The sequence below is a fragment of the Equus quagga genome, chromosome 8 (genome assembly GCF_021613505.1).
Source record: "Equus quagga isolate Etosha38 chromosome 8, UCLA_HA_Equagga_1.0, whole genome shotgun sequence".
Taxonomy (NCBI): domain Eukaryota; kingdom Metazoa; phylum Chordata; class Mammalia; order Perissodactyla; family Equidae; genus Equus; species Equus quagga.
This window is the reverse complement of record NC_060274.1, coordinates 57,409,634-57,434,663: the sequence shown is the minus strand read 5'-3', so window position 1 is coordinate 57,434,663 and position 25,030 is coordinate 57,409,634. Positions and strand designations below refer to the sequence as shown.

At 37.7% G+C, this 25,030-nt stretch overlaps 1 protein-coding gene across 2 annotated transcripts; it reads left to right on the top strand.

Annotated features, from left to right (window-relative positions):
• The first annotated feature begins 1,063 nt into the window (after positions 1 to 1,063).
• STEAP4 (STEAP4 metalloreductase) lies at positions 1,064 to 24,490 on the top strand. Of its 2 annotated transcripts, XM_046669812.1 has the most exons (6): positions 1,064 to 1,196; positions 17,080 to 17,537; positions 18,190 to 18,717; positions 19,986 to 20,150; positions 21,526 to 21,617; positions 22,953 to 24,490. In XM_046669812.1, exons 2-6 carry the CDS (start codon positions 17,082 to 17,084, stop codon positions 23,068 to 23,070), a joined length of 1,359 nt encoding a protein of 452 aa, XP_046525768.1. In that variant the 5' UTR covers positions 1,064 to 1,196; positions 17,080 to 17,081; the 3' UTR covers positions 23,071 to 24,490. The 2 variants fall into 2 exon arrangements, with proteins under 2 accessions (XP_046525768.1, XP_046525766.1); XM_046669810.1 differs by having other exon boundaries at positions 21,526 to 24,490.
• The last annotated feature ends 540 nt before the right edge of the window (positions 24,491 to 25,030 follow it).

The window sequence follows — 25,030 nt, the reverse complement described above, 5'->3', positions numbered from 1 at the left end:
CTTGCAGTCCAGGAGAGGAGATCTATACACAGTAATAACTCTCTAAAGAGGCAGATTGTCCAAACTGCTGTATTAGAAGCATCAGCTAAACTATATGGAGAAAGAAAAGATGAAGTGCAACCAGTGGCTTAGAGAACAGGTCCCAGAAGACATGGAGTCTCAGATGACTCCACAAGATGCTCTGCGGACAGGGGCAATCCAGGCAAGGGGAGGGTTGGCTCAAAAGTGCTGGGAACAGGCCTCAAGTGTGGCTGAACATCTGGACCTTGGCAAGCATGCCATAGAACTTAAGACCAGATGGCTGGCTGAGAAACAGATTGGGAGGACTCTGGCTTCTCGACCCCAGAGGTTGGGAGCGCCAGGGTGCTTCGCCCCATAGCTTAACATTAGTCAAATCTTAAACCATCATAGCTGTGGCTTTTGAGGGTGTCCTACAGAGAAAGACATACCAATCCAATTGTGCATGTGTACAGAGAGAGAGATATATATATATACATAATTATGCAATATATATTATTGCATATTATTATGCAATATTACATATAGGTATAGATTTATATTAACAATACGTTATCTTCATCATCATCATCCCTCTCTTTCATTTGGCTTGTTTGTTTTGAATGATTTAGTCTACCTAAATTAAAACCTCTAAATTCAAGATCATCCAAGCTATGAGCCCCACAAGAACCCAGGGCTTCCAAGCAGAGGGGAAAGATCTCACATTTTAAGCAGAACTGAGACAAAATGGCAACAGGATAAATATCTAGAAACCTACACCAGGTGTTGTTTTCTCAGCTATTCAAAGAGGCCCCACTAGTCCTTCGGGAAAGGAGTCCTCCTCAGCTTCTCAAAGCCTCAATCTGTGTGGGATGCACAGATCCCAAGGGCTCTGGGGAAAACCCTTACAACTCCCGCTGGCCAGAGAAAAGCGGCAGGGGCGGCACAGGAAGTTCTCGTCCTTCCACCTGCCCGGGATTCCCGGCGTGAACTCTTCCTGGAAACGCTTTCTTCATCATTTATCTTGCGTAATCTAGCGGGCCCTCCCTCCGCTCTCTGGCTTCTTATAACTGGAGAGAGCCGCGCGGCCGCAGCCCAGCACCGGAGCGCGGCGAAGCGTCGCTGTCCCAGCCTGGCCCGCGGCGCGCCGGCCGCAGCTGCACTAGACCGTAGCCGCCTTGGAAGCTCCTCTCCCGCAGGTGGGTCACGTTGCTGGCTCACGTTGCTGGCTCTTGCCTTGTACCTTTCGCCACACGGTCCCCCTCCCTTATCTGCTTCAGCCCTCCTCAAGCCTTGCTTCCAGGACCCCACTCCCCAAGCCTGCTGGCACTGGGAAGAAGGTGCTCGCAAACTCCGCGCCACGCCGCCGCACTCCTCTCCGGAAAGGCCACCCTCGGTATCGCGCGATCAGTTAAGCAATTCAGTAAGCCACTGGCTTCCCGAAGTTTTATCACTCGTCTGGACCCCAGGGTGCAGAGAAGCCCAAAGGAGGAAGATAGGGGTTTGGATTCCACTTTGTATCTTACTTCTGGATAAAAGCAATTTTGAGGCGCCCATCAGGAGGGAGCCTAGAAGAATGTGGTTTTGGCAATCTCCGCAGTCGCAAGACCTGAAGCCACTTCTTAACCGCGAGCTGAAATTTGCACTAAGATGTGCAACCACTTCCATGCTTGATCTTGATTTAAATTTCCTCCCATAGTTTAGCGATTGCTTTTCCAGAGAAATACTGTTTGAAATGTAATTTATTGTGAAGCGTAAAAAAAAGCCTTGGTTCGTTGTTTGTCCAGAGGCAGATAGAAGGTAGTTTTTACTCTAGACAGTAACTTGGAACTGTCTTTAAAAGACAACTGGTGTCATGAAAAGTGATTCAGAGGGAGAATAGGGCGAGGGGGTTGGGGAATTCCATTCCTAGTTCTAACTAGAAGTTTAATACCTCAGCCTCAGTTTCCACATATGTAAAACAAAAGGCTGTTGGGACCGGATTATCCACAAAGTACAACTCTAACAAGGTGAAAATCTATGACGAAAGATGCTTGCAGGTTTTGTTACCAATCAAGCTCTCCCCAACCAGGGAGACACCAGAGGAAGAGCCCCTTGCCCTTCCTTACAGGGTTCCTTGTCTATTTGGTGTCACAAATTGGAACAAGGCTGAAGCTGAGTGTTCAACAGCACAAGCTTTATTCAATGGCCAAAGAATGGAGAACTGGGAACAAAGTTCGCAAATCAGCTTAGCTCTTGGGGCAATCAGGCAGCTGTTATAAGGTGTCAAGGTAATGAAGGGGAGGAATATTCATAGCAATATGGGGAACTGGGCAGGCTTTTCTGGGAAATGGGGTGTCACCCCTTTTCTTCCCTTATTTGGTCTAGAATTTCCTGTCATGGCCACCTGTAGGTGTTATGTAGCATGATAATGTATTACAATGAGTGTGGAATGAGCTGCCGGATCTATGTCAGGTCAAGTCAGACTGCCTTGTTGCCTTTAACCAGTTTCAATTGGTTTTGACCATATGTCACAGCCATCTTCTCCTTCCTCTCTTTGTGGTTTCCTGTAAGCTAAAGGTAATATGTTAGGCTTGTTCTGAGCAGGGCTGTGGTTAATGTCTTATGGGGTTGGTGGGCTAGGTAACAGTTTCAAATATATTGAAAATCTCATTAAGTATCTCATAAGTATAAACAAGTAATTACTTTCTTCATAATAATGCAGATTTCATTTTTATAGGGAAACTACACAGCTGTAGAGAGACTCGTACCTCACAAGTATCTTAGACTTCTACCACACTTATCATTCAGAGAATACTCTCAACTTTCAAAACCATTCTTCACCTTTGCTATGTGAGAATGTCCTATTGCCTATAAATGGCAGTCATATAAATGTCACTCACATGAAAGAACATTTTTTCTGATACAGTAGGTGTAATTTTATAAAATGGCACATTTATTTGAAGCAGTAACTTTTTTGAGATATGGCCTTTTGCAAGGCCCTGAGTTTTCCAGAATGCTGTGATTTCGCCTGGTATGAAATTTACCTGCATGTATTCTCCCTGCATGGCAAACACGGCCAACCCAGAAAACAAGATGAAGCACTCCCTATTTATCAGGCTTTAAGGCCGTAAAGTAAATGGTACATGTGTATAGAGAAATTGGGTCATCATACTTTCTCCACTTGGCAACACTTATGGTTCTGCTGAAGCTCACACAGCGACTTAAGGTTCAGAAACTAGTGTGTACAAGGCCTGACCCTTAACTTGAGAACAATTTCTAGACTTCTGCCTTACATAAGCTTGCTAACTGTTGTTGGAAATAACCAAATAAATTTTTATAAACCTGTTAATAAATTGAAAACCCTAGGCCTTGAGCCTTGTTCTGAACAGTATTAAGAAAAATAGATTCATTCGTCACAGAATTTCAAAACTAAAGAAACCCTGAGTGGTCGCTCTGTAACTCCCTGTCTCCTGAAGCACCACCCTACGTCACTCTACCATTATTAACACCATTGTGAAAGCAATAGAGATTCTCCTTTTAAAGTCTTCTTTTAAAGTAGCTGATTTTGCAGTCACCTCAGAAACACAGTCCAGTGTTTCGTGATCCTCACCATCTAGTCCTCTTTGCAAGTCATGTGGATCTTTTTGCAACTGCTATTTAAAGATCATTTCCTTTTAAAACCTTAAGAAAGCTAGTAAATTACTGGCAACAACAACAAAAAAGTCACCCTTCAGACTTGAAGAATTGCTAGGGTACCTTGTAGCTGGTTTGCTCTGGGTTGTTCTCCAAGGATGAGGTCATTTGTTAAATCTGCATCTACATCCACCTATAATTCCTGCTGTGCAAACCTGGGACAGACTATGGGTAATGAAGTTTTCTGAGTGGGATTTTTTGTTTTGAAGTTGTAGTTAGGCAGAAATAATAGAAATAAGATTTACAGACAAGGCCTGTGAAGTTACCTGTTTGACTCTGTTCTTTGTACATTCAAAGAGAATGGGTCATTAGTTAATTATGAAGACTTCCTGAGCAGTTCCACATGATGTGTTAAACCTACTCAAGATGTTTAAATGACTTTTAGGTCATTTCCAAAATGATTTAAATTAGCCCTTGTTCTTTTGTGAGAAGAAATCAGTCCTGGAAGGAACTAAGCTAAGGAATAATTAATACTTAAAACAATGCATGATAATAAAACATACTTGGCCTATATACTTAAACAGTTTGTTCTTCCAAAATCGTTAAGGAAAAAAGAACAAAGAATGCTTGCACTGTTTGAAGATCATCTTTCAGAAATCTCTCTCTGCAAAAAGAATGCAGTGTTCTGCTAAAAGAAGTATTTCCACTCCAATTACCTCGGCAGGCCATTGACATCCTAATCTGAATGCTTCTCCACAATGTTCTAGAAGAGTTTATTTAACCACATGTAGAGAAGTCTTACCATACTGTACTTTGAACAGTCGCATATTTCTGAAAACATTTTGAGAGAAATATGTTTCTTTTCAATGTAGATTATATGATCGATCCTAATGTCAGGATGAAGTAAAGTTCGCTTTTCATCTTAAAGGGAGGAAAATGTATTCAAAGGCTTATTTTGAAAGTTAGGAACTATAATTCTGAATAAAAAGAAAGATAAGAGGTAACAATATAGCTGGATAGCACACCTCTTATCGGATTATTAGAACATAAACTAGATAATCTCTTTTGCCTCAGCTCCAAATATTGGGGGGAAAAATGCATTAAGAACAGAGCTGAGGGCTCCAAACAGGTGTTCAGTGGAGATGGCACCAGCACTGAAGAGCGTGGGAGTAGGAGGGGCCATTAACGGCTGACTAAGATGCTGATTATGCATCTTTCATCTATACCTGCTGTTTTTACAGGATGTGGAAACAGCTTTGAGCCCAGGCTAAATTGGTCTGAAGCAGTTTGGCACAGACTTTGGTAAGCTTTATTGCCCTGCTTCCCAAGCAGATTAGGTCCGTTCTCTGGCCGGGGATCCACTCTGCACATTCCTCTGCTCGAGTCCTCACACATGATATTATAGCCATTTGATTATGTGTTGCTACATCCTCCCCAAGACTGAATCCTCTTGAGGACAAGGACAGTCTAATTCATCCTTTATCCCTCTTGTGTAGCACAGTGCCTGGCACAGAGAGGCTGTTTAATAAATCTGTCGAAAACATGAATCCTACCAAGACATTGTTGGTAGCACTGATTTTTATTTTTGGAAAATGCTGACCTTTATAGGCATAGTAGGTTATGAGGATGGATGCCCCCTGCACTGTACTAGTTAATAGAGTCAAAGTGTACTGGCAAAGTCCAGATTTCAACTGCCTGCCATTTGGGGAGATGCATGAGATTGCTTTGTGCTGTACAGTATGTGTAAAGTAAAAAGTGGAAATTATTATAACATTTTTTAAAAAGGAGAAAGAAATTGCAGGAAGCTTGGTTTTTTTTGCATTAACCTTAATTTTAGTAACCCTATTATGTTGTAATAATGGGTAATAAATTTCATAATAAATTTGTAACTATAATACTTTGGAGTCAAATTCATTGTAAAGAGTGATATAGTGTAATTAAAGTATTTAACTGAGGTCATGAAAATTAGAATATTGAATTTTTAAAGGTTTTAATTAGTTTAACTTAAGTAAAACATTTTGGCCCTTCTTTAACACCTGAAGGCATGGTGTAAGTTACGAAGCCTATTGAACAGTTCAAAGAACTAAGTTTTATCAAATCATTCTTATACCAAAAAAAATTATCATGCCTCTAGTTATTTCTTTTCCAGTGCCCAAGTACTAAAATAATTTCTTCATCCTGTTCAATTGCCTTGATGAAGGTGGTGTGGGAAATGGGAGGAGGTCAAGGAGAAAGCAATTAGCAGGCTGGTAAATGGTTCATTGCAGCCAGTAATGCAAGTGTGCTAGTTGCTTCGGGTTTTCTGAGTCTGAGACTCCAAGTTGTGCTTTTTTTTTTGAGGCATGTCTGGGAAATTGGAAGATATGTATCTGGGGAAGATACATATTTGGGGAAGAGACGTAACAAAGGTGTCCCTATATCTATTTCCCTGAGGGAACTAGGAGTCAAGCAGTATCAGATTTACAGCCAAAATTTGTAAACATTGAGATAATTCCTAGTGGCCTCAATGTGAAGATAAATGACTATTCATAGGAAATTTATTTAAACAAAGCTAGTTCAAAATTGAAATGATCAAATCACTTCCAAAATATTTTTGACTACAGTAGTCCTAGAAAATCAAAACCTACTAATTGAGACTATTAAGTGGGTTGTTGTGATTACCAACTCATCCAATAAGCAAATGTTCGTGTAGTGTGTTCAAGCCACATGCCACCCAATCAGTGACTGAGAGTTGTTTTTCTGATGGTGGCAATCCAGGTCCTGGTCCTGATGTTGAATCTTTGGTGAACCACAGATTTGTAAGAAGTTGTTCAGGATTTAGAATGTAAACGGAGGCCAGGGCAAATTAACTCAGACATGACTGAATCCCTGACCTTGTCATGAGCCCCAGGCTTTAATCAAACGAACTAACCAGCCTAGACAGTGGATAATTAACCTACATGATGAAATTCTTGGCCAGGGAATCATAAAACCATCTTCGTTTATCTTGACAGATGCAGCTGAGATCTAAATGTGAAAACATGTATTAAGATTTTAATTGAACTAGAATTCCACCAAATAATTTAAGTTAAAAATAAATAACTTTTTTCCTAAAGTACAATTAAGATCAATAATATAGATCTGCACTATGTTGCTCTCCTGGTAATTCATTGGGTAGTAGTGAAATGTTACTCATAGAATCATTTTAGTTGCAGCACATGACATAGCTAGTTCTGGTTATTAGCAATTTGTGTGGAAGTATATGTCCCCATAGAACATTGATGCAAAGGTTGTATTTAGTTATGCTCTTGTGACTTGATCAAACTGTACAAGAAAAAATTACTGTTTTCTTTTGTGTTATTATATTGGCTAGCATAAAAACTAATCATCAGTAAATTAGGTTGCGATGAAATACATAATAGTTTCTCACCAAACAATTGAAATAATCAGTTTTTTGTAAGTAAAGTGCAGTGTTTTATTTATGTGGATTAAGAGCTTAAATGATATATTTCTGTTAGTCTGTGGCTATTACTAACAAAGCTACTAACAGGGGTATTTGTAACTACAAGGCTAAGATAAAAAATATACTATATTTTCAAATAACATGTATAGACTGAAGATTGAACCATCCAAAACAACCAATTCGTAGAAGAATTCATTGATTATGGGCACATTAAATTTTTTATAAACTGTAATCAGTGGTCTTTTTAAACCAAAGCCTTTTGATTTTGCTTCAGTAGTATATACCTCTCAGTGAAAGAATACATGCTGAAATGTGAACATGCTCGCTTTCCCTAAAGAGCCTTGACCTCACTAAATACAGAACTTACTCAGTGAATAAATTGGATGGGTTCATGTGTTAGTGTAACGTTTTAAAAATTTTTTTTAATGTTTTTTGCTTTCCAGTTGTCCCTGGGATATATTAAAACAAACGCTCTGAATCATAAGAAGGCTCATAGAGTTGCAGAACTCCCTCTTGCCCTAATGCTTTGTGATGAAAGGAAATATTTGATTGATGGGCTTCAGCTCATTACAAATATGTTGTCAAGTTATCCAGGGCTTTCAGGTTGAAATGCAGGAGGAATAATAAAGCAGAAGGAAGTACTAAAAAAGAAAAAAAAAAACCCTGTTTACAGGCATCAAATTAAAATAAAAAATCCTTTCACATCTTATGGAGTTGAGACGTGTTATTTGTATTCTGACTCCCCGGAAGGTGGCAGGCCAGATCACTGAATTTGTGTGCTACAACACCAGTGGGGGTGGACAGGGGGAGCAGAGGAGGTACTGTCAGAGGAATTCAAAATCTTGTAGGAACAATCATTTCAGAATTCAAAGCTTAATTCTCAAATGGAGAAAGGAGCAGAAGGTTTTTAATGAAAGTTTCACCCAAAGGATAAATGAGATGTGGTATGGCACTATGTGAGAGTTGCTATGAAGGAGTACTGTAGTAGATTTGTGGGTAGATTTGATCAACCTATTTGTGGTTCATTGAAGACAGTTCTTCAAGGTTTCCTTGAGAGAATTAAAGAGCAAAGCTTACACATAGTCTCAAACCAAGTCTTGAGTCTGGCTCCCTTGACTCTCTTCCTTGTATGACCTGCACATTCACTCTGGCCTCTGGTTTTCACAAAAATGGGAATTCCAGCCTCTCAGACCCAGCCAATGATTACTTAGGAGAAAAAAATTGTAAAGCAGGTGAAATGTTTCTGCAGCTCCTTACAACTTCATCAGTACCCTGTTCTCCCTCTGTCTTTCCCTTCCCCACGATCCCCCTCCAAGAAAGATACCCCTTATTGTTTACCACTTTCTGTGGTTCTCAGGCCTTGGTACTCCTTAGAATTGATTGTTTGGTTTGGTTTGGTTTTTTAAATATAGAAGCCTGGGCTTTACCTCAGACCCATTGATTCAGAATCTCAGGTGGTGGTGACCTAGCATTTACTAGCTCCCAGCTGATTTTAAAATGTGACCAGGGAAGAGAACCAATGTAGCAGGCCATTAACCGAAAGCTGACAGGCAATGGTTCGCAATCTTGGCTCTACAGTAAAATCACCTGGGAGAGCTTTTTTAAAAACAAACAATGCCCAGGCTCTACCCTAGACCAACTGATTCAGATGCCCCAAGAGTCCAGTCATCAGTGTTTTGTAAAATTTCTCCACGTGATTCTCATGTGCACCAGGGTTGAGGACTACTGGTTTCTAGAGTAATCCTTTGCAGAGTTATTTGCCTTAGTAATTCTAAGTAGCTTTGAGGATTGAATGAAAGATCGCAAAGAGTACCAGGAAGACATCTGTCTGTCTGTACCATCACCCCTCTTCTTGCATTTCCCTCCAAACCAAACCATATAGATGAGTCCTTTTTGCCTACTTAGGATTTTATTAAGGCTCCCAGCATACTATTTCTGTTACTCAAAATCGTGTGTTGTGATGATGATAGTTTTGTCTTTATAATTGTTTTTGTGATTATCTCTAAACCTTTTTTATGTGAAACATTTTTTGCATTTTTAGTTTGTATAAATATGTAAAATTGGATGGGCTAAAAGACAAATAAGACCCCTAATAATGTGTAACTAAGGTTGAATCTTTACATAAAAGAATATACCTTAATTTGTATCTTCTGTGTATTTCTGAAAATAAAAGATATAAGAGGAATTTATGAAGGCTAATTTTTCCTTTCAGCCTATCTGCACCAGAGAGAGAGAAAGATTTTCTTTCCTTTTTCTTATATACATAACCGTGTTTATATATTTTCCTCTTCATTCTATGAAAACTTTAGAAAAAACAAATGGCCTATTTTCCAAGAACAAGGCAAGAAAGTGCCCACCTTTTAGAAGGTGCATGACTGGGTTGCTGATCCCTGTTCTTCTTACTAAGAGGATTGGGGAATAGGATCTTTTCCAGGGCATGGGGGGGGGGGGGGGGGGAGAAGGGTCATTTTCCCCCTGGCTGCTGATACACAAAGGACTTTAGGATTTTATTTTGATGTATTCTCCAAGTGAGGTCTACACATATACAGAAATATACTGCTAGGACGAAAAGAAGCCCATCACACAAATTTGTATCCATTTATCAAATATCTGTACACTGCTATTATGCTTTAGTATGAATTAATATTTTAATATAGGCTGCAGTTATCACCTACACAAAACAAATAGGTTGCACAGTATTTTTAGAATATGTTAAAAAACATTGACTTGTTAAGCATAAGCATTTAAAATGTTTAATTTTTCATAGATATGGACAAGATTATCCTAAAACTTATATTGAAAGGCAAAGGAACTAAAATATCTAAAACAGTTCTGAAAATTAAAAAATAAAATGGGAAGACTCAATCTACCCAATTTTAAGACTCACTATGTAACTGCTTCATCAAGACTGCATGGTATTGGCAGAGAGCAGACACATAGCTCAATGCAACAGAAGAGAGAACCCAGAAATAGACCCGCACATGTGCAGACAATTGACTTTTGACAAGGGTGCAAAAGAAATTCAATGAAAGGATAGTCTTTTTAATAAATGACAGGGAAGTAATTAGATATTCATAGGCAAAAAAAATGAACTTTGGCTTGAACCTCATACTTTATATAAAAATTAACTCAAAATGGATAATGGATTTAAATGTAAACTATGAAACTATAAAACTTTTAGGAGAAAATATTCAGGACCTAGGGCTTGGTGAAGAATACTTAGACATGACATCAAAAGCACAATCCATAAAAAAAAAATCCAGTAAATTTAATTTCATCAAAATTAAAACTTTTGCTTTGTGAATGACCTGTTGGGATGATGGAAAATCAAGCTACAGACTGGGAGAAAATATTTGAAAACCACATATCTGACAAAAGGGCTCATATCTATAATATATAAAGAATTATAAAAACGCAATAGTTAAAAAACAAACAATCCAATTAGAAAATAGGAGAAGACATAAGGAGATTTTTCACCAAACAGGACATACAGATGGCAAATAAGCAAATGAAGAAGTCCATACGGTGGACTACTTGACAGTGAAAAGGAAGGAACTATTGATACATGCGGCAACGTGGATGGATCCCAAGGGCATTATGCTCAGTAGAAAACAGCCAATATCAAAAGGTTATATTTCGTGTGATTTCATTTGTATAACATTCTCAAAATGACAAAATTATAGAGTTAGAGAACAGATTAGTGGTTTCCAGGGGTCAGGGCAGGCAGAGACAGGGGTAACTATGACTATAAAGGGGTCATGCTGGACTAGTTCTGTATCCTGATTGCAGTAGTAGATACACAAACCTACACATGGGATAAAATGACATAGAAATATACATGCCCATTGTACCAATGTTAGTTTCCTAGTTTTGATATTGCACTATAGCTATGTAAAATGTAACCATTGGAGAAAATGGTGAAGGATGCACAGATCTCTTGTACTATCTTTGCAACTTCCTGTGAGTCTATAATTATTTCAAATAAAAAGATTTTTTTTGTTAATAGCATAATAGCATATGCTTTGTTAAGTATAAGCATTTAAAATATGCAATTTTTGTAATCCTATTTGGACATTTCCATGTTTTCAGTATGGTAGAATCCTCTAAAGCTGGCAGTGGCCTGGCCTCTCTAATCTCTGTCCTCTGGGAGATGAGAGAAGTAAAATGCTCAAGGAAGTCTAACCCTAATATCCACATGGGATGCCTAGTTGGGAACATCCCAGAAGAATGCTGCCTCAGGTTCCCAAGGCCTGGAGTGGGATCTACAGACAGAGGGAGATGATGGGCAAGTCTCTACATGACCCACACCCAGTCCCCCTTTTATGCCTCGCACACACACAAGCTTCTCAGTGGCCTTCGAGGTCATCTTTGCCACCTTTGTATCCGCCTCATTGGTTGCCAATCTCTGATCTATATAAACACCCTGTGGATCACTTTACCTGTCTTGGCCCTCTTAAGGAGCCTCTCTGGGAGATGCTTCCATAGGAGGCAAAACTGGTCCTGGAGATTTTCCAAACCCGGAAATATTCTTGCTGTGTTTCCTGTTACATAACTGAGGTTTGTAAAGAGCTGAAGGAAGGAGAGGAGACCACTATGTTATAACTATTTTAACCCGTCTTTCCCTTAATAACTCTGCTTCCTGTTTACCACCTTTCTTATTTTCTTTATTCCTTCCATCCTACATCTAAGAGTAAAATAGGACTAGGAAACTTTTCTTTAAGTCTTTCAACAAGAAACCTTACTGCCTCCATAAATCCGTGTCTACACACGGGAGCTATTTTGAGTTACAAATAGTCTGAAATGGGTGTAACTTCCTTCTTTACATACTTACTATAAAATGAACCCTCAACTTGATCTACCTATGGTTTACAGTACACATATATCTTCATTTTTATGAACTCCTATTATTAGGATATTTTTCCAAAAGTTCAGAATTAAATTCTTCCAAGGAATTACTCCTTTTTACATGTTATTTCATCATACCAGTTATGGTAACCTTAGGTCTGATCATTTTTATTTCTCCATTAAAATAATAATAATAATAATAATATTGTATTATCCTGGGTCAATTTGCAAGCAGAGCCTGTTGAAAGGCTTGTCTGCAGATAGCTTATTAGGGAAGCGATTCCAAGGAGCAGGAGTGAGGGGCATGGGGCATAAACCGGGGAATGCGGGAAAGACAGGACAGGCACACATTAGGTTGGCCACTGTAGCAGATGAGTGGTGCTCTGTTCCACTGGGGCTTTCTGAGGAACCTTATGAAACATGTCAGGACTGTGTGCCAGAAGATGAAAGGGGAAGCACTTATCCAGGGGGTCCTGTCCTCCATTGGTCTATGGTGGCCCCATGGGTTGTACATGTCTGAGTGCTAAGCAGGTACAGGATCAGAGAAGCCCCAGGGCAAGAATCAAGACATACAAGATGTGGGGCTCCAAGTGAGCCTCTGTTAGGTAGGGGAAGCTGAGCAGAGCTCAGTTACTGCCCAAGGACTGGAAATACAACCAGGAGGATTTGAAGTGGAGCTCAAGATGTGGCCAACAGAATTATCAACTTGTAACTCTATAACTTGATAAGGAGTAACTAACTGCCCAATGGAATAACTATATTTCTTTCTATTGTCAACCAGTGATATCTCCTCAATGTTTTTGCATCTTCAATTCCCCCAGGATGTCTCTGAAGGTTTAGGAGTGAAAATAAATTTTAATGGTTGGGGTAACAGCCCAAGTGTGTTACATTAGATTGCCAAGCTACACTTTAAGAGAGAAATATTAAAATAAAATGTGAAAGAATTACAAATAAGAGAAAGTCACACTTGAGCTGTTTTTATGCCTGTGTTTTGATAAATTCATATGCCCTAAGGCCATTTCATATAAGGTTTTATTTATAAGAAATAAGTGAGGAAAGCAGAAGCTTCTTAAGAATTATTGAATGCTATTTCAGATAAATTTTATGTATTTCCAATAATCACAGTTATTGAAGCATAACTGACCCTTAATTTATAGAATACATATAAAGGTTACATTAATTAATTAACAGATTATTCAATAATCTATTAATAATAGCCAATTTATTGAGTACTTATGTCTCAAGAACTGTCTTAAGATACATTAATTCATCTGATCCTCACAATGTCTCTAAAGTAGCGACTATCAACCTCTCATCTTAAAGATGATGAAACTGAGACACAAAAAGTTTGAGTAACTTACCCAAGGTTACACTGCTAGTAAGAGATGGAACAAAAACTAGTACTGTGTAGTCAATATCTTTGTTTAAAAAAAAAGTTTATGGCAGGTTAGAATAACTGAATGTAGTGGCCAAATAGTCAAAATAAAGTCTGGAATCACTCTTTCTTTGCAATGATTAAGATGACCCAAGTGAAAATATGTCAATAAAGACATCATCCATCTCATACAGGACACCGGCAACTTTATCAAATCTGTATTTTGCTTGCAAATGTCCATCCAAATATACGAAAGAGAAAAATAATATATTGGGATAAAAGAATGGAGTAGAAGTGAGGGGATAGTCAGGCAGACTGACATTCTTTCAACACACTCACAAATGAGTTCTACGAAGTAGAATAATCAAGGTATCATTCAGCAGTTTGAAAGTTTGAGTTATAACAACTAGTTGTTAACTGATTAGCAACTAACCAATATAATATAAATTGCTAAGTTAGTTTGCATTTGTAGATGCTACTAAGAATTTTTCAAAGACACAACTGTGTTTCCAAAGGATGGGCCCTGCCCATCTCCAGGTGCTTTCCTATATATGGTCATGCCCTTCCCTGACACCATTTAGGATATTAGTCACCGGCTAGTATATAAAAGGATCCAGTTGCTGTGCTTAATTCAATGATTCAGAGAGTTTCTGTTGAAGTACAGGAAAGTCTTGTATTTCTTGTCCCTATCTGCCATGACTTCTGACTACCCACAAAACCATGAATGGTCTGCTTGTAATACAGGTACACACCTTTGGATAAGCTCAGGTAAGAATACAAGTGTTTTCCATAGGCTAATATGGAGTGGGCAAAATTTCTGAAATCCCTTTAAAAAGGTGCAAACTTCATATGCTTTACAATCTACATGAAATCCATTATGCAAGAATTGAATAGTGATTAGATCTAGTTTGAAAATCCACATCAAATTCACTGAGTTTTACTTTAAACTCATTTGGACAAAAGAAGTAATGTCTTTAAAACATCCTCCACCTCGACTTCTCTCCTTTTCCCATACTCTTTTCCAGTGGCTTGTCTTGAATCATTCAGCTTCCTCTTATTATGTATCTCACACTTTGCCTGGCACACAGTAAACCGCCACTTCCAACTCCTACATTCCACCCTTCTCATATCATTTGACAAATATGTATCAAGAAGTGCCTAGTCTATCATAATCAGTGCTCTTCTTAGCACTGAGGGTATGTCACTGAACAACAGAGACCAAAAAAAGGATTAACCGAAAGCTTAAACTAAATACCAGGAAGAGAAGAAGTTTTGAGAAAAAAATCAGTACTGAAAGAAGAAATAATATTCTTTTTTTAAAGATTTTATTTTTTTCCTTTTTCTCCCCAAAGCCCCCTGGTACCTAGTTGTATATTCTTCGTTGTGGGTCCTTCTAGTTGTGGCATGTGGGACGCTGCTTCAGTGTGGTTTGATGAGCGGTGCCATGTCAGCGCCCAGGATTCGAACCAAGGAAACACTGGGCCGCCTGCAGCGGAGCGCGTGAACTTAACCACTCGGCCATGGGGCCAGCCCCAGAAATAATATTCTTCAAAATATAGATAGTAACCTAGATTATTTTATGAGATCATAGAAACTTTGAGAACTTTTATTTGGTTTTGTTTTTAACTTATATTTCACAAACTTTTAAAAAGTAACACAGTCACATGTTTATAATAGTGACTCAGTTTAGTTTTAACTGGCATTTCTTTTATTCTAGGTAAGATTAAAGGTCTTTTACTATGTTGAAAAGTCTTTCATATTTCCTTAGGATGAAGTGTCAGCTCATATTTTTGCCCACTTTTCTAATGGGAATTTTTTTTTCTTATTGATGTGTATGAGTTAAAAAAATTTTTTTCCAGCTTGTTGATTCTCTTCTGACTTTGCCTACAGTGGTTTTTGCTTTGCAGCTATTATTTATTTTTATGCAATCACATTTATCCTTTTATTCTTTAATGGGTTCGGGGATTTGTGACATAGGAAAAGGGCACTGCCCCTCTAAGGCTATAAAAGAATTCTCCATGGCTTCTTCTAGTTCTATTATAGTTCCATTTTTAAAATATATATATATTTAAATCTTTAATATATTTTAAATTTTACCTTTAGGTGAAGTACAAGGTATAAATTCAACTGTTTCTTCTAATTGGCTATTTAGTTGTTCCAATATTAGCTACTGAATAATCCATCTTTTCCTCTTTGACTTGAGATGCCATCTTTATCACAGGTGTTTAGGTCCATTTGTGTATTTTTTAACTCTACTCCACTGAATGTTTTTATTCCTGTGACATTGCTATATCATTTCATCATTTTAGCTTTATAATATTTTAATATTTAATAGAACCAGCCCCATATTCATTACTCTACTTTTCAGAATTTATATATTAAATTAGGGAAAACTGACATCTTTGTGGAGCTGAGCCTTCCCATCCGGGAACATGCTGCACGTGTCCATTTACATAAATGTTCTTCTCAGAGTCTTAGGGGAATTTTAAAATTTTTCTTCATAGAGATCCTGTACATATCTTATCTTGTTAAGTTTATTCCTAAATATTTTTTATTTTTGTTGCAGCTATAAATAGGGCCCTTTCTTCTATTAAATCTTCAAACTGTTTTTTTTAATATATGAAGAATATTGATATTAATTGGTTTCCCAGACAAGATGTTGAATTATTTTTATATGTATGGTACTTTTTCAGTTGACTCTCTTGAGTTTTCCAAGACTACAATTTGATTATCTGCAACACCTTTTGAATTTCTATTCCTCTGTATTTCTTTCTCTGATAGTTGTGTTAGCTAGAATTTCCAAACAATAATAACTAAAGCGGTCATAGCAGATATATTTTTCTGGTTTATGACATTATTGGGAATGTTTCTAGTAATTCTCTTTTAAGCATGATACTAGATTTTAGGTTGACAGAGATACTTAGCATGCTAAGGAACGACCTATTTATTCCTTTTTTACTATGAATCAAGAATAAATGGGGCCTTGCCCAGTGGTGCAGCAGTTGAGTTCACATGTTCCACTTTGGCGGCCTGGGGTTCACCAGTTCGGATCCTGGGTGCAGACCTATGCACTGCTTGGCAAGCCATGCTGTGGCAGGCATCCCACATACAAAGTAGAAGACGATGGGCACAGATGTTAGCTCAGGGCCAATCTTCCTCAAAAAAAAAAAAGAAGAAGAAGAAGAAGTGTCGAATTTTAACATTTGTCCAGTTAGCATGCATCAATATAACCATATTTTTCTCCTTAAATCTTCTAATATGGTAACTTATATTAATAGACTTTCTAATATTAAATTTACAAAATTTTTACATTCCTAGAATAATCCCCATTTGATCAGTGTGCACTTTGTGTTTACAAGCTGCTGGATTCTGTTTGCTAATGTTTAATTTGGGATTTTTGTGTCACTAAACATAAGTGAATTGGTCTATAATTTCCTTATTAGACCATTCTTTGTCATATTTTGCTCTGAGAACTTTTGGAACTGTAAGTTTTCAATAAATGCAATATCATTGCAATACAAGACCATAGTTTAAAACATCTACCAGTAAGCGTCTTGGTTTTTTACTGCATCTCCTTATCAACAGAAGAAGTTTTTCACCAATGATTTTGTTAAATAAGAAACACATGAGAATATATATGACAATTTTTACTCCTTCTAAATTTTGTGGGGAATACACTTGAGATAATTCATTAGAAGATTAGAACAACATCAGTCAATCAGTGTTTCCTGGATATAATTCTTATTAATTTTTCGATGCCTGGAGCATTCATATTTTGTTGGGTATCTGTGTTATTATCTTTCAGTTATGGAGAAAACGTCTGCAGATTCACTTCCTCTTACTGTGAATTCTTCAGAAAAGCAAGAGACTGTATGTATTTTTGGAACTGGAGATTTTGGAAGATCACTGGGACTTAAAATGCTCCAGTGTGGTTATTCTATTGTTTTTGGAAGTCGAAACCCCCGGATGTCCAGTCTGCTGCCCAACGGTGCAGAGGTCTTGAGCTATTCAGAAGCAGCCCAGAAATCTGACATCATAATCTTAGCAGTCCATAGGGAGCACTATGATTTTCTCACAGAACTAACTGAGCTTCTCAATGGGAAAATATTGGTCGACATCAGCAACAACCTCAAAATCAATCAATATCCAGAATCTAATGCAGAGTACCTTGCTCAGTTGGTGCCAGGAGCTCACGTAGTAAAAGCATTTAACACCATCTCAGCCTGGGCTCTCCAGTCAGGAGCGCTGGATGCAAGTCGGCAGGTAAGATTAAACAATGAATTTACACTCAGTCTTTAAAAAGTGAGTGTTTTAATGTGCACTTACCTTAAAGATTCCAAAATATAATTCCAAAATAAAATACCCACTAAACATTTTGTTTTGTTAATATGTGCCATGAATAATATTCTCAAGTTTGACCGAGTAGTCAATTGTTGTGATTTATTTCCCACTGTCTGCACCCTCAGCTTTTACCTTGATGGAACCCAATGGTGTCAGTCTCTGGAAGCCTCTGGTCAGTACTAGAAAATAACATAGGTAAATTGTTGATGGATATCCTTTCCACTCCCATTACCTTGTATGAAATTGGTTCCATTTATTCACTGAGATTAGAAGTAATCCCTTAGTGACATGGCACCCACGAATACAGAAGAAAGATCAAACTATTCACGCTGCAGAGAACCAAGTTTTAGCATATCAATGTGATGTGCCTAAAATCACTCCCAACTTAAAACCCTGGTACTTAACTATCCAGCACACGTGCAAGTTTAAAACATCATCTCGTTAAATATGTTGACTCTACATCCTTGTTTGAAAAGCAGTTCACTACTACATGTCATTGTTCTGCACGGTGCTTATATAGTCTTTCAAAATAATTATTAAAGAATAAATACAAAATTAATTATTTTTAATCTAGGTGTTTGTCTGCGGAAATGACAGCAAAGCTAAGCAAAGAGTGATGGATATTGTTCGTACTCTTGGACTTACTCCATTGGATCAAGGATCTCTCATAGCCGCCAAAGAAATTGAAAACTACCCCCTGCAACTATTTCCAATGTGGAAGTTCCCCTTCTATTTGTCTGCTATTCTGTGTGTCTTCTTCTTTTTCTACTGTGTTATAAGAGAAGTAATCTACCCTTATGTTTATGAAAAGAAGGATAGCACATTTCGCATGGCTATTTCCATTCCAAATCGTGTCTTTCCAATAGCAGCACTTACACTGCTTGCCTTGGTTTACCTCCCTGGTGTGATTGCTGCCGTTCTGCAGCTGTACCGAGGTACAAAATACCGCCGATTCCCAGACTGGCTTGACCACTGGATGCTTTGCAGAAAGCAGCTTGGCTTGATAGCACTGGGATTTGCCTTCCTTCATGTCATCTACACACTTGTGATTCCTATTCGTTACTATGTACGATGGACATTGAGAAATATGACCATTACCCAGGTAAATCTTTACGCATTTATATTCTCCTATTCCTTAAATCAAAGAGGAATCTTGCCACATCATAGTCCATTTCACAATTATAGAAAAAAATCACTCTTCTAAGCATCTTTATTTTTTAAAGTAACTAGAATTAAACACCTCATGTCTCTCTCGTTTTTAAAAAATGAATACAGTTGAGATCTCATACAACTATTAAGAATGAAAATTAGATTCCCAGGTTCACTTGGGTCCAGATCTATATTTGCAGGACTCATTGGGATACTGACAAACTGACAGATTTGGGGGCTCCGGAAAACTAAAGATATCTACTTGAATTCCTTTAGGGGGCAGTCAATAAATGTAAACCGATGTGTTTTCAAGCTTCTATTTTTATGCATGTTACTTCCTTTTGGAAGTCAAAACCAACCATCTTATAAGTAGCAGGGCTGTTCAAACATGTGTCACAGAAATGTAAACAAATTCACAAAAGGAAGCTTATAACCCCATTAATGTTTGACTTGTGGGAAGTTGTCCTCAATAACTGGAAAGCTAAACAATTCTGAGCAAATGTCAAATACTATTTTCTGCATAGTCAAAAAGTTCAGAAACAATCAGCTTGGGCAGTCTTAAAGCAGTCCCAGAGAAAGTACTGTACATCAGTTCTAGTTTGGAAATAATTGGTTTTGATCAATCTTACTGCTGTCTCAAAGTTTATTAGTCAATAACTCATTGATGGCGCTTCTGAGGATTTCTCTACATTATTTCCGTAACAAATACATGAGAGGTTCTTGGCTAAGAGTCACATTACAGGGGGGGTGATTTTTCTCAATCTGTGGTGTGACAGACTTGATGCTATATTACAACATAGTAAACATGAAAGAACCCAAACTTTGTGTGTGTTAATGTGTGTGTATATAAAGCAGAAAAACAGAATCCTGATGTAATCATTTGAGAACATCAAGTTTTGCTTGGGGAACAATAAGCCATAAGGTAAAGAAGGTTTAAGTAAATGTTTACCTTGTTTTAAGATTTATAGAGTCAATTAAAACTCCCCACACAACTCCTGGAGTCAACTATTATAATAAAGTCCCAGCAGAACTAATTACATTTTCTACAAAAAAAATTCTAACTATAGTTTTCTCTATAATTATTTTCAAATGATTATTAACAAATGTCATACAATTTGCCTTGAGCAAATAAACCATGCAGAGGTATTTTTCAGTCCCTTTCAAAGTTTGGGCAGTCTGTAAAAAATGTAATTTTTAAAAATTGCTTCTAATTTTTCTTAGGCAACAGCCAAGAAAGAAAATCCATTTAGTACCACTACTGCCTGGCTTAATGATTCATATATATCTTTGGGAATCCTGGGATTTTTCCTGTTTGTACTCTTGGGAATCACTTCCTTACCATCAGTTAGCAACGCGGTCAACTGGAGAGAGTTCCGATTTGTCCAGGTAAGGACTTCAAGATTTAATCTACTTTATATTGCAAAATGAGGCTGGCTTTACAAATATTTTCATTTTTCTCTCATACCATGCATAAATTTCATTTTGCTTTATCACTTCCCTAGCAATCTCATAAAAATAGCAACTGAAACAAGTTCAAATTAGAAAATGCTAAACTCTAGTACCAAAAAGCAGATTCCATAATGGTTTGCCTTCCTGGCAGGGCATCCTTTGCCAAGATTCCTGAACTCCCAGAGCCACAGTGAAGAGATAGAGTAAAAAGCATTAACCATTAAACTTTGTGTTTGGAGATATCCTAGGTGGAAGGTAAAGAGAAACCCAAAGATAAAATTTCTACTTCTGAAAATCAACCTTAGAATATGGACATATTGATATGGAAAGGTACATGTTGAAATAAAGTTTAAAACCTTCAAAGTAAGATACACTAGACTGTCATCATACCAGACTCATTGCTGGTCTGTCAGGGGGAAAAATCAGTTTTTTCCACACACCAACCATCAGACACCTCATTAAAGCGGTTCGTAACTATTCTTATAGACCAGTGCTCCTCAAAGTGTGCTGCCTGGACTAGCAGTGTCAGCATCCCCTAAAATCTTGTTAGATACACAAATCCCCAGGCCCCAACCAGACCTAATGAATGAGAAACTCTGGAGGTGTGGCTCAGCAATTTATTTTAACAAGCTCCCCAGATGATTCTGATGCATGTTCATTGTGAACCAGTATAAAAGGATAGACCATTCATAACTGAAACTAGATTTGAATTTTATAGATCTATTTGAATTTCAAGTCTTGCAGTTTCTTCCAGGGACCAAATGCAGTCAATATTTTCTCACGTTAATACTTTTTTCAAGGCATTAAGGCAAAAATAGACATTGAGCTTTAGTATTTAGGCCAAAACAAACAAAAGTAAAGTTTGCTAATTGCTCTTTATTGCAATAGAAATTAGCTACGATCTGCTTTTAGTCAGTAATATATAGTAACATGGTGCTCTTTGAGGACATACTATATCTCATTCATCTCTGGCCTTCAGAAAAGGTGATCAAGGAAAGAGTTTTACCATTGGGGAAGAAGGCAAGATATATTATTTATTCTAATTCAAAAGAGTTTAGTCCTGGGAAACTTTCCCATCCGGCCAGGTTCAGATGAAACCACTATGCCATTTGTAAGTACAATCTTTTTTTAAAATGAAATATTAATCATCCCGAAGGAAGGTTAATGCTTTCTTCAGGACGTAGTAGAGTGTTCTAAATATTACGGGTTTCAAAGGTTTGTGGTTGTTGACAAATATCCTTCATTGGTTTAGAGTGTTTCTCTTTAAAATGTAAATAATGTTAACGTACATATTTTTGTTTCTTGCTTATAGTCCAAATTGGGCTATTTGACCCTGATCTTGTGCACAGCCCACACCCTGGTGTATGGTGGAAAGAGATTCCTCAGTCCTTCGATTCTCAAATGGTATCTTCCTTCAGCCTACGTGATAGCGCTCATCATTCCTTGCACTGTGTTGGTGATCAAGTTTATCCTCATCCTGCCATGCATAGACAGGACTCTTACACGGATCCGCCAGGGCTGGGAAAGGAACTCAAAATTCTCGAAATTGGCATTGAATGTAAAAACACATATTTAGGGCAAAGTTCAATTCACCCAGACTTCTGAACCATAGTATAGACTGTATGTTTGGAGAAGAATAATGGGTATAGTTGAGAAAGCTTTTTCTTCCACCATGGGGTGAAGTTTGTGAACAAAGAAGGATACGCTGCCTGACTTTGAGAAAGTGATAGATGAAAAGAGAACGCCATTTTATCTCCAGTTAGTGATGAATCAGGGCAGGTCCCTGTTTTTCCTCTTCCTGGAGGCAGAGGGCCTGAGATCACAGTTAGCTTTGTGGTTTCACCCTAGGAAGCTTCTCTGTTGTGGGCAACATGCATGATTTAATGTCTTGCAAAATCCAGGGGAAGTACTTGCAACTTCCCTTTCTAGTTCAAGGCCTGAGTGGAGTGAAAGAGAAAACAGTAATATGGTGGCCACTGATAAAGGCTTTATTAGGTATGCCTGAAGAAGAGGACCAAATAAAGTAAAAGGAATGAGATTTTTTAAAATTGAATTTTGGAAGTGAAGGTGATCATAAATATTTCCATAGTGAATTCTGTGGTCAAATGTACTCTTTGATTTCATTTTACCAATATGTATGTGTACTGTAGGGAACTATTTTATAACACAAAAATATCACAATTGACTGTAGGTAACCACAGGTTAGAATATATGCAAATCTATGCAGTTGTCATAAGATCCTTCCTCTACAAGGAAAAGGTAGGAAAGATGGAGTTAAAATTGAGGGATATCCACTTGGATTTTCTCAGTGTACAATAAGCAAGGAAGGATTGATAAAATCATTTGCACAAAAAGTTCAAATAAACCAGAATTTTAGACAGTAAGCTAAATAAATTTTGTAAAGTTGCACTATATTAGGTTTCATATTATTTAGGTATTGTAGTATGCTTTGTAAATAATATATTCCAAATATTGTCCAACATTAATCACTATGAAATGAATTTCTAGTATAAAAAAGTAGCTTCCAAAATTTATCATAGTTTATTATAATGTTCAGTAGTGAAATTAAATGAGTAATGAAAGTGTTAGTTTGACAGATGCACAGATGAGAAAAAAGTATAGAAATGAAAGTCAGGGCAGAGACGTGTGAGCAGTAGTTGTAATCTGAGACTTTGTTCTTTCTCAAATCCTTGCTAGAAGGCAGAATAAAACGGTTCTCTCTGTTTTCTGTGCTGACAGTGCCATCTCCAAGATGACCTTCTGCAGGATTAGCTTTCCTGGCTCATGCATGGGGCTGAAGGAGCCTTATATGCACGATCTTCCCACATACCAAAATAACCAAAAGCTTTGGGTTTGACATTTTTCTGCCTGCTCTACAAAGGCCATTTATTTCCTCTTTTTTTATTCTTATTATCATATATTCTACATGACATTACACAAAATGATTAAAATAGACTAAAACATTACCCACAACTCAGGATACTTTTCTATAAAACTTTTTGAAAATAGTTCTGTCTATACTGTATATTCAATTTTATATCCTTCCTTTTTCACTTACTATATCAGTGGCTTTGTTCTCTTACTTACACGGTATACATATTTAACTAGTGGCCGCATAATATTACATCAAATGGGCATTTATTTAACCACCGCCCTAATTAAACATGTATGTTATATCCATTTTTATAAAAGCAAATAACATTTCAGAGAATATCTTAGCACTTATAACTTTTTTCCATATTTTAAATTACTTCCTCAGAACACTTGCCAAGAATTGGGATTACAAAATTAAAGAACTTCTAATAGCATTTGATATATATTGCCAAATTATTTCTTAAGTGACCTTGTCAATATCATCAGCATTGGACAAGAATATTGGTTTCCTCACACCCTTTAGATTTTTTAAATTTCAATTTGCGTTCACTGAGAACATACACAGAACATGCTCCATTAATTCATCCTTGGTTCACCCAATCAAGACAGAAGCTGGAAGACTGTGAGCAGAGCTGTGGTGTGTGGTGCTGGCCTGAGAGCATCAGTGGGAAGGACAGGGAAAATGTCCCTGCTCATCCACTCTATTTTATGCAAAACAGCCAAGAGTTCTAGGGTTGGAGCCTGTTCTTTGGCTACAGGTTGGTTGATTAAAGATTAAGTACTACCAGGCTGATCAAGCAAAGCCTATGGGGTTAACCATGCTCCCTTTTGGTAAAAGAGTAATATGTTTTTACTGGCTCATAGTTCATCACTAAAAATAGAAAATGACACACCTAGGTAAAAAAGCTTCCCTAGAGTAAAAAGGACTCTACTTTTATAACCTAGTAAAAATGCTCTTCCGGAGTACTTAATAAAAGCCATCCATGAAGCTAAAGAGCGCCCCTGGTGGTTTTGGCATAACAGTGCATTGCCAGGTCCGACCCTTTGCCTCAACCCTAAGGGCTCCAGGCCCCACCTTTCCTTCTTTCATCCCTCCCAATATCCCTCCCTCCCCAAACCATCAAACCACTTTGACCATCCTAACATAGCTGATGCCTCCACTCTACTTCAGGTGGAAAGAATACGTTTGCAACGGATGGAAATAGTATATTGGGTAAACTGTATTCCTTTTAACAAGTCCAAACTGTTCTACCTAAAAAAGTTAGACTAAACTTCTTCACTGCTGGTATATTTCCTATATTCTAGGAAAAGTTTTATTAAGCTCATAGATCTTTTATTTTTGTATGTTTTCCCCAAGTTAGGGGATGACTGCCTTTGTAAATGTGTACTCATTAAACATTATTTAAAAAATATTTTCTCATTTTGTTTAATTCTGGTTTTGACTCATCAGCATTCCAAAGAAAGTGAGTGAAAGGTTTTGAATCACAGTACTTCCAGCATCTGGAACTAAAAAAACCTGTCTTCAGGGATAAGACAAAGGAGAAGCCATACATAGGTTTAAAAGCACATTAATGGCACATTAAAAGCACATATAGGGAGCCGGTCCAGTGGCGTAATGGTTAAGTTCATGTGCTCCACTTCAGTAGCCTGGGATCCGTGGGTTCAGATCCCAGGCATGGACCTACACACTGCTCATCAAGCCATGCTGTGGTGGCATCCCACATACAAAACTAAAGGAAGATTGGCACAGATGTTAGCTCAGGGCCAATCTTCCTCACACACACACACAAAAAGCAGATATAAGCACAACTTCATGCAATATATGCTTGAGCTCAGTGGGGTGGTGCATTCCGAGACTCTGCATGTCTCAGTTCTACCCTTAGAGAGAGGAGAGCATCAGCTGGCCAAACAGGGGTAGGAGTATCCTATCCCACACTGGACTT

Coding starts and splice junctions, on each gene's coding strand:
- STEAP4 (XM_046669810.1), top strand. CDS start 17,082: ATGGAGAAAACGTCTGCAGATTCACTTCCTCTTACTGTGAATTCTTCA. Junction 17,538..18,189: donor CGCTGGATGCAAGTCGGCAG/GTAAGATTAAAC, acceptor TTTTTAATCTAG/GTGTTTGTCTGCGGAAATGA. Junction 20,151..21,525: donor GAGAGTTCCGATTTGTCCAG/GTAAGGACTTCA, acceptor TCTTGCTTATAG/TCCAAATTGGGCTATTTGAC.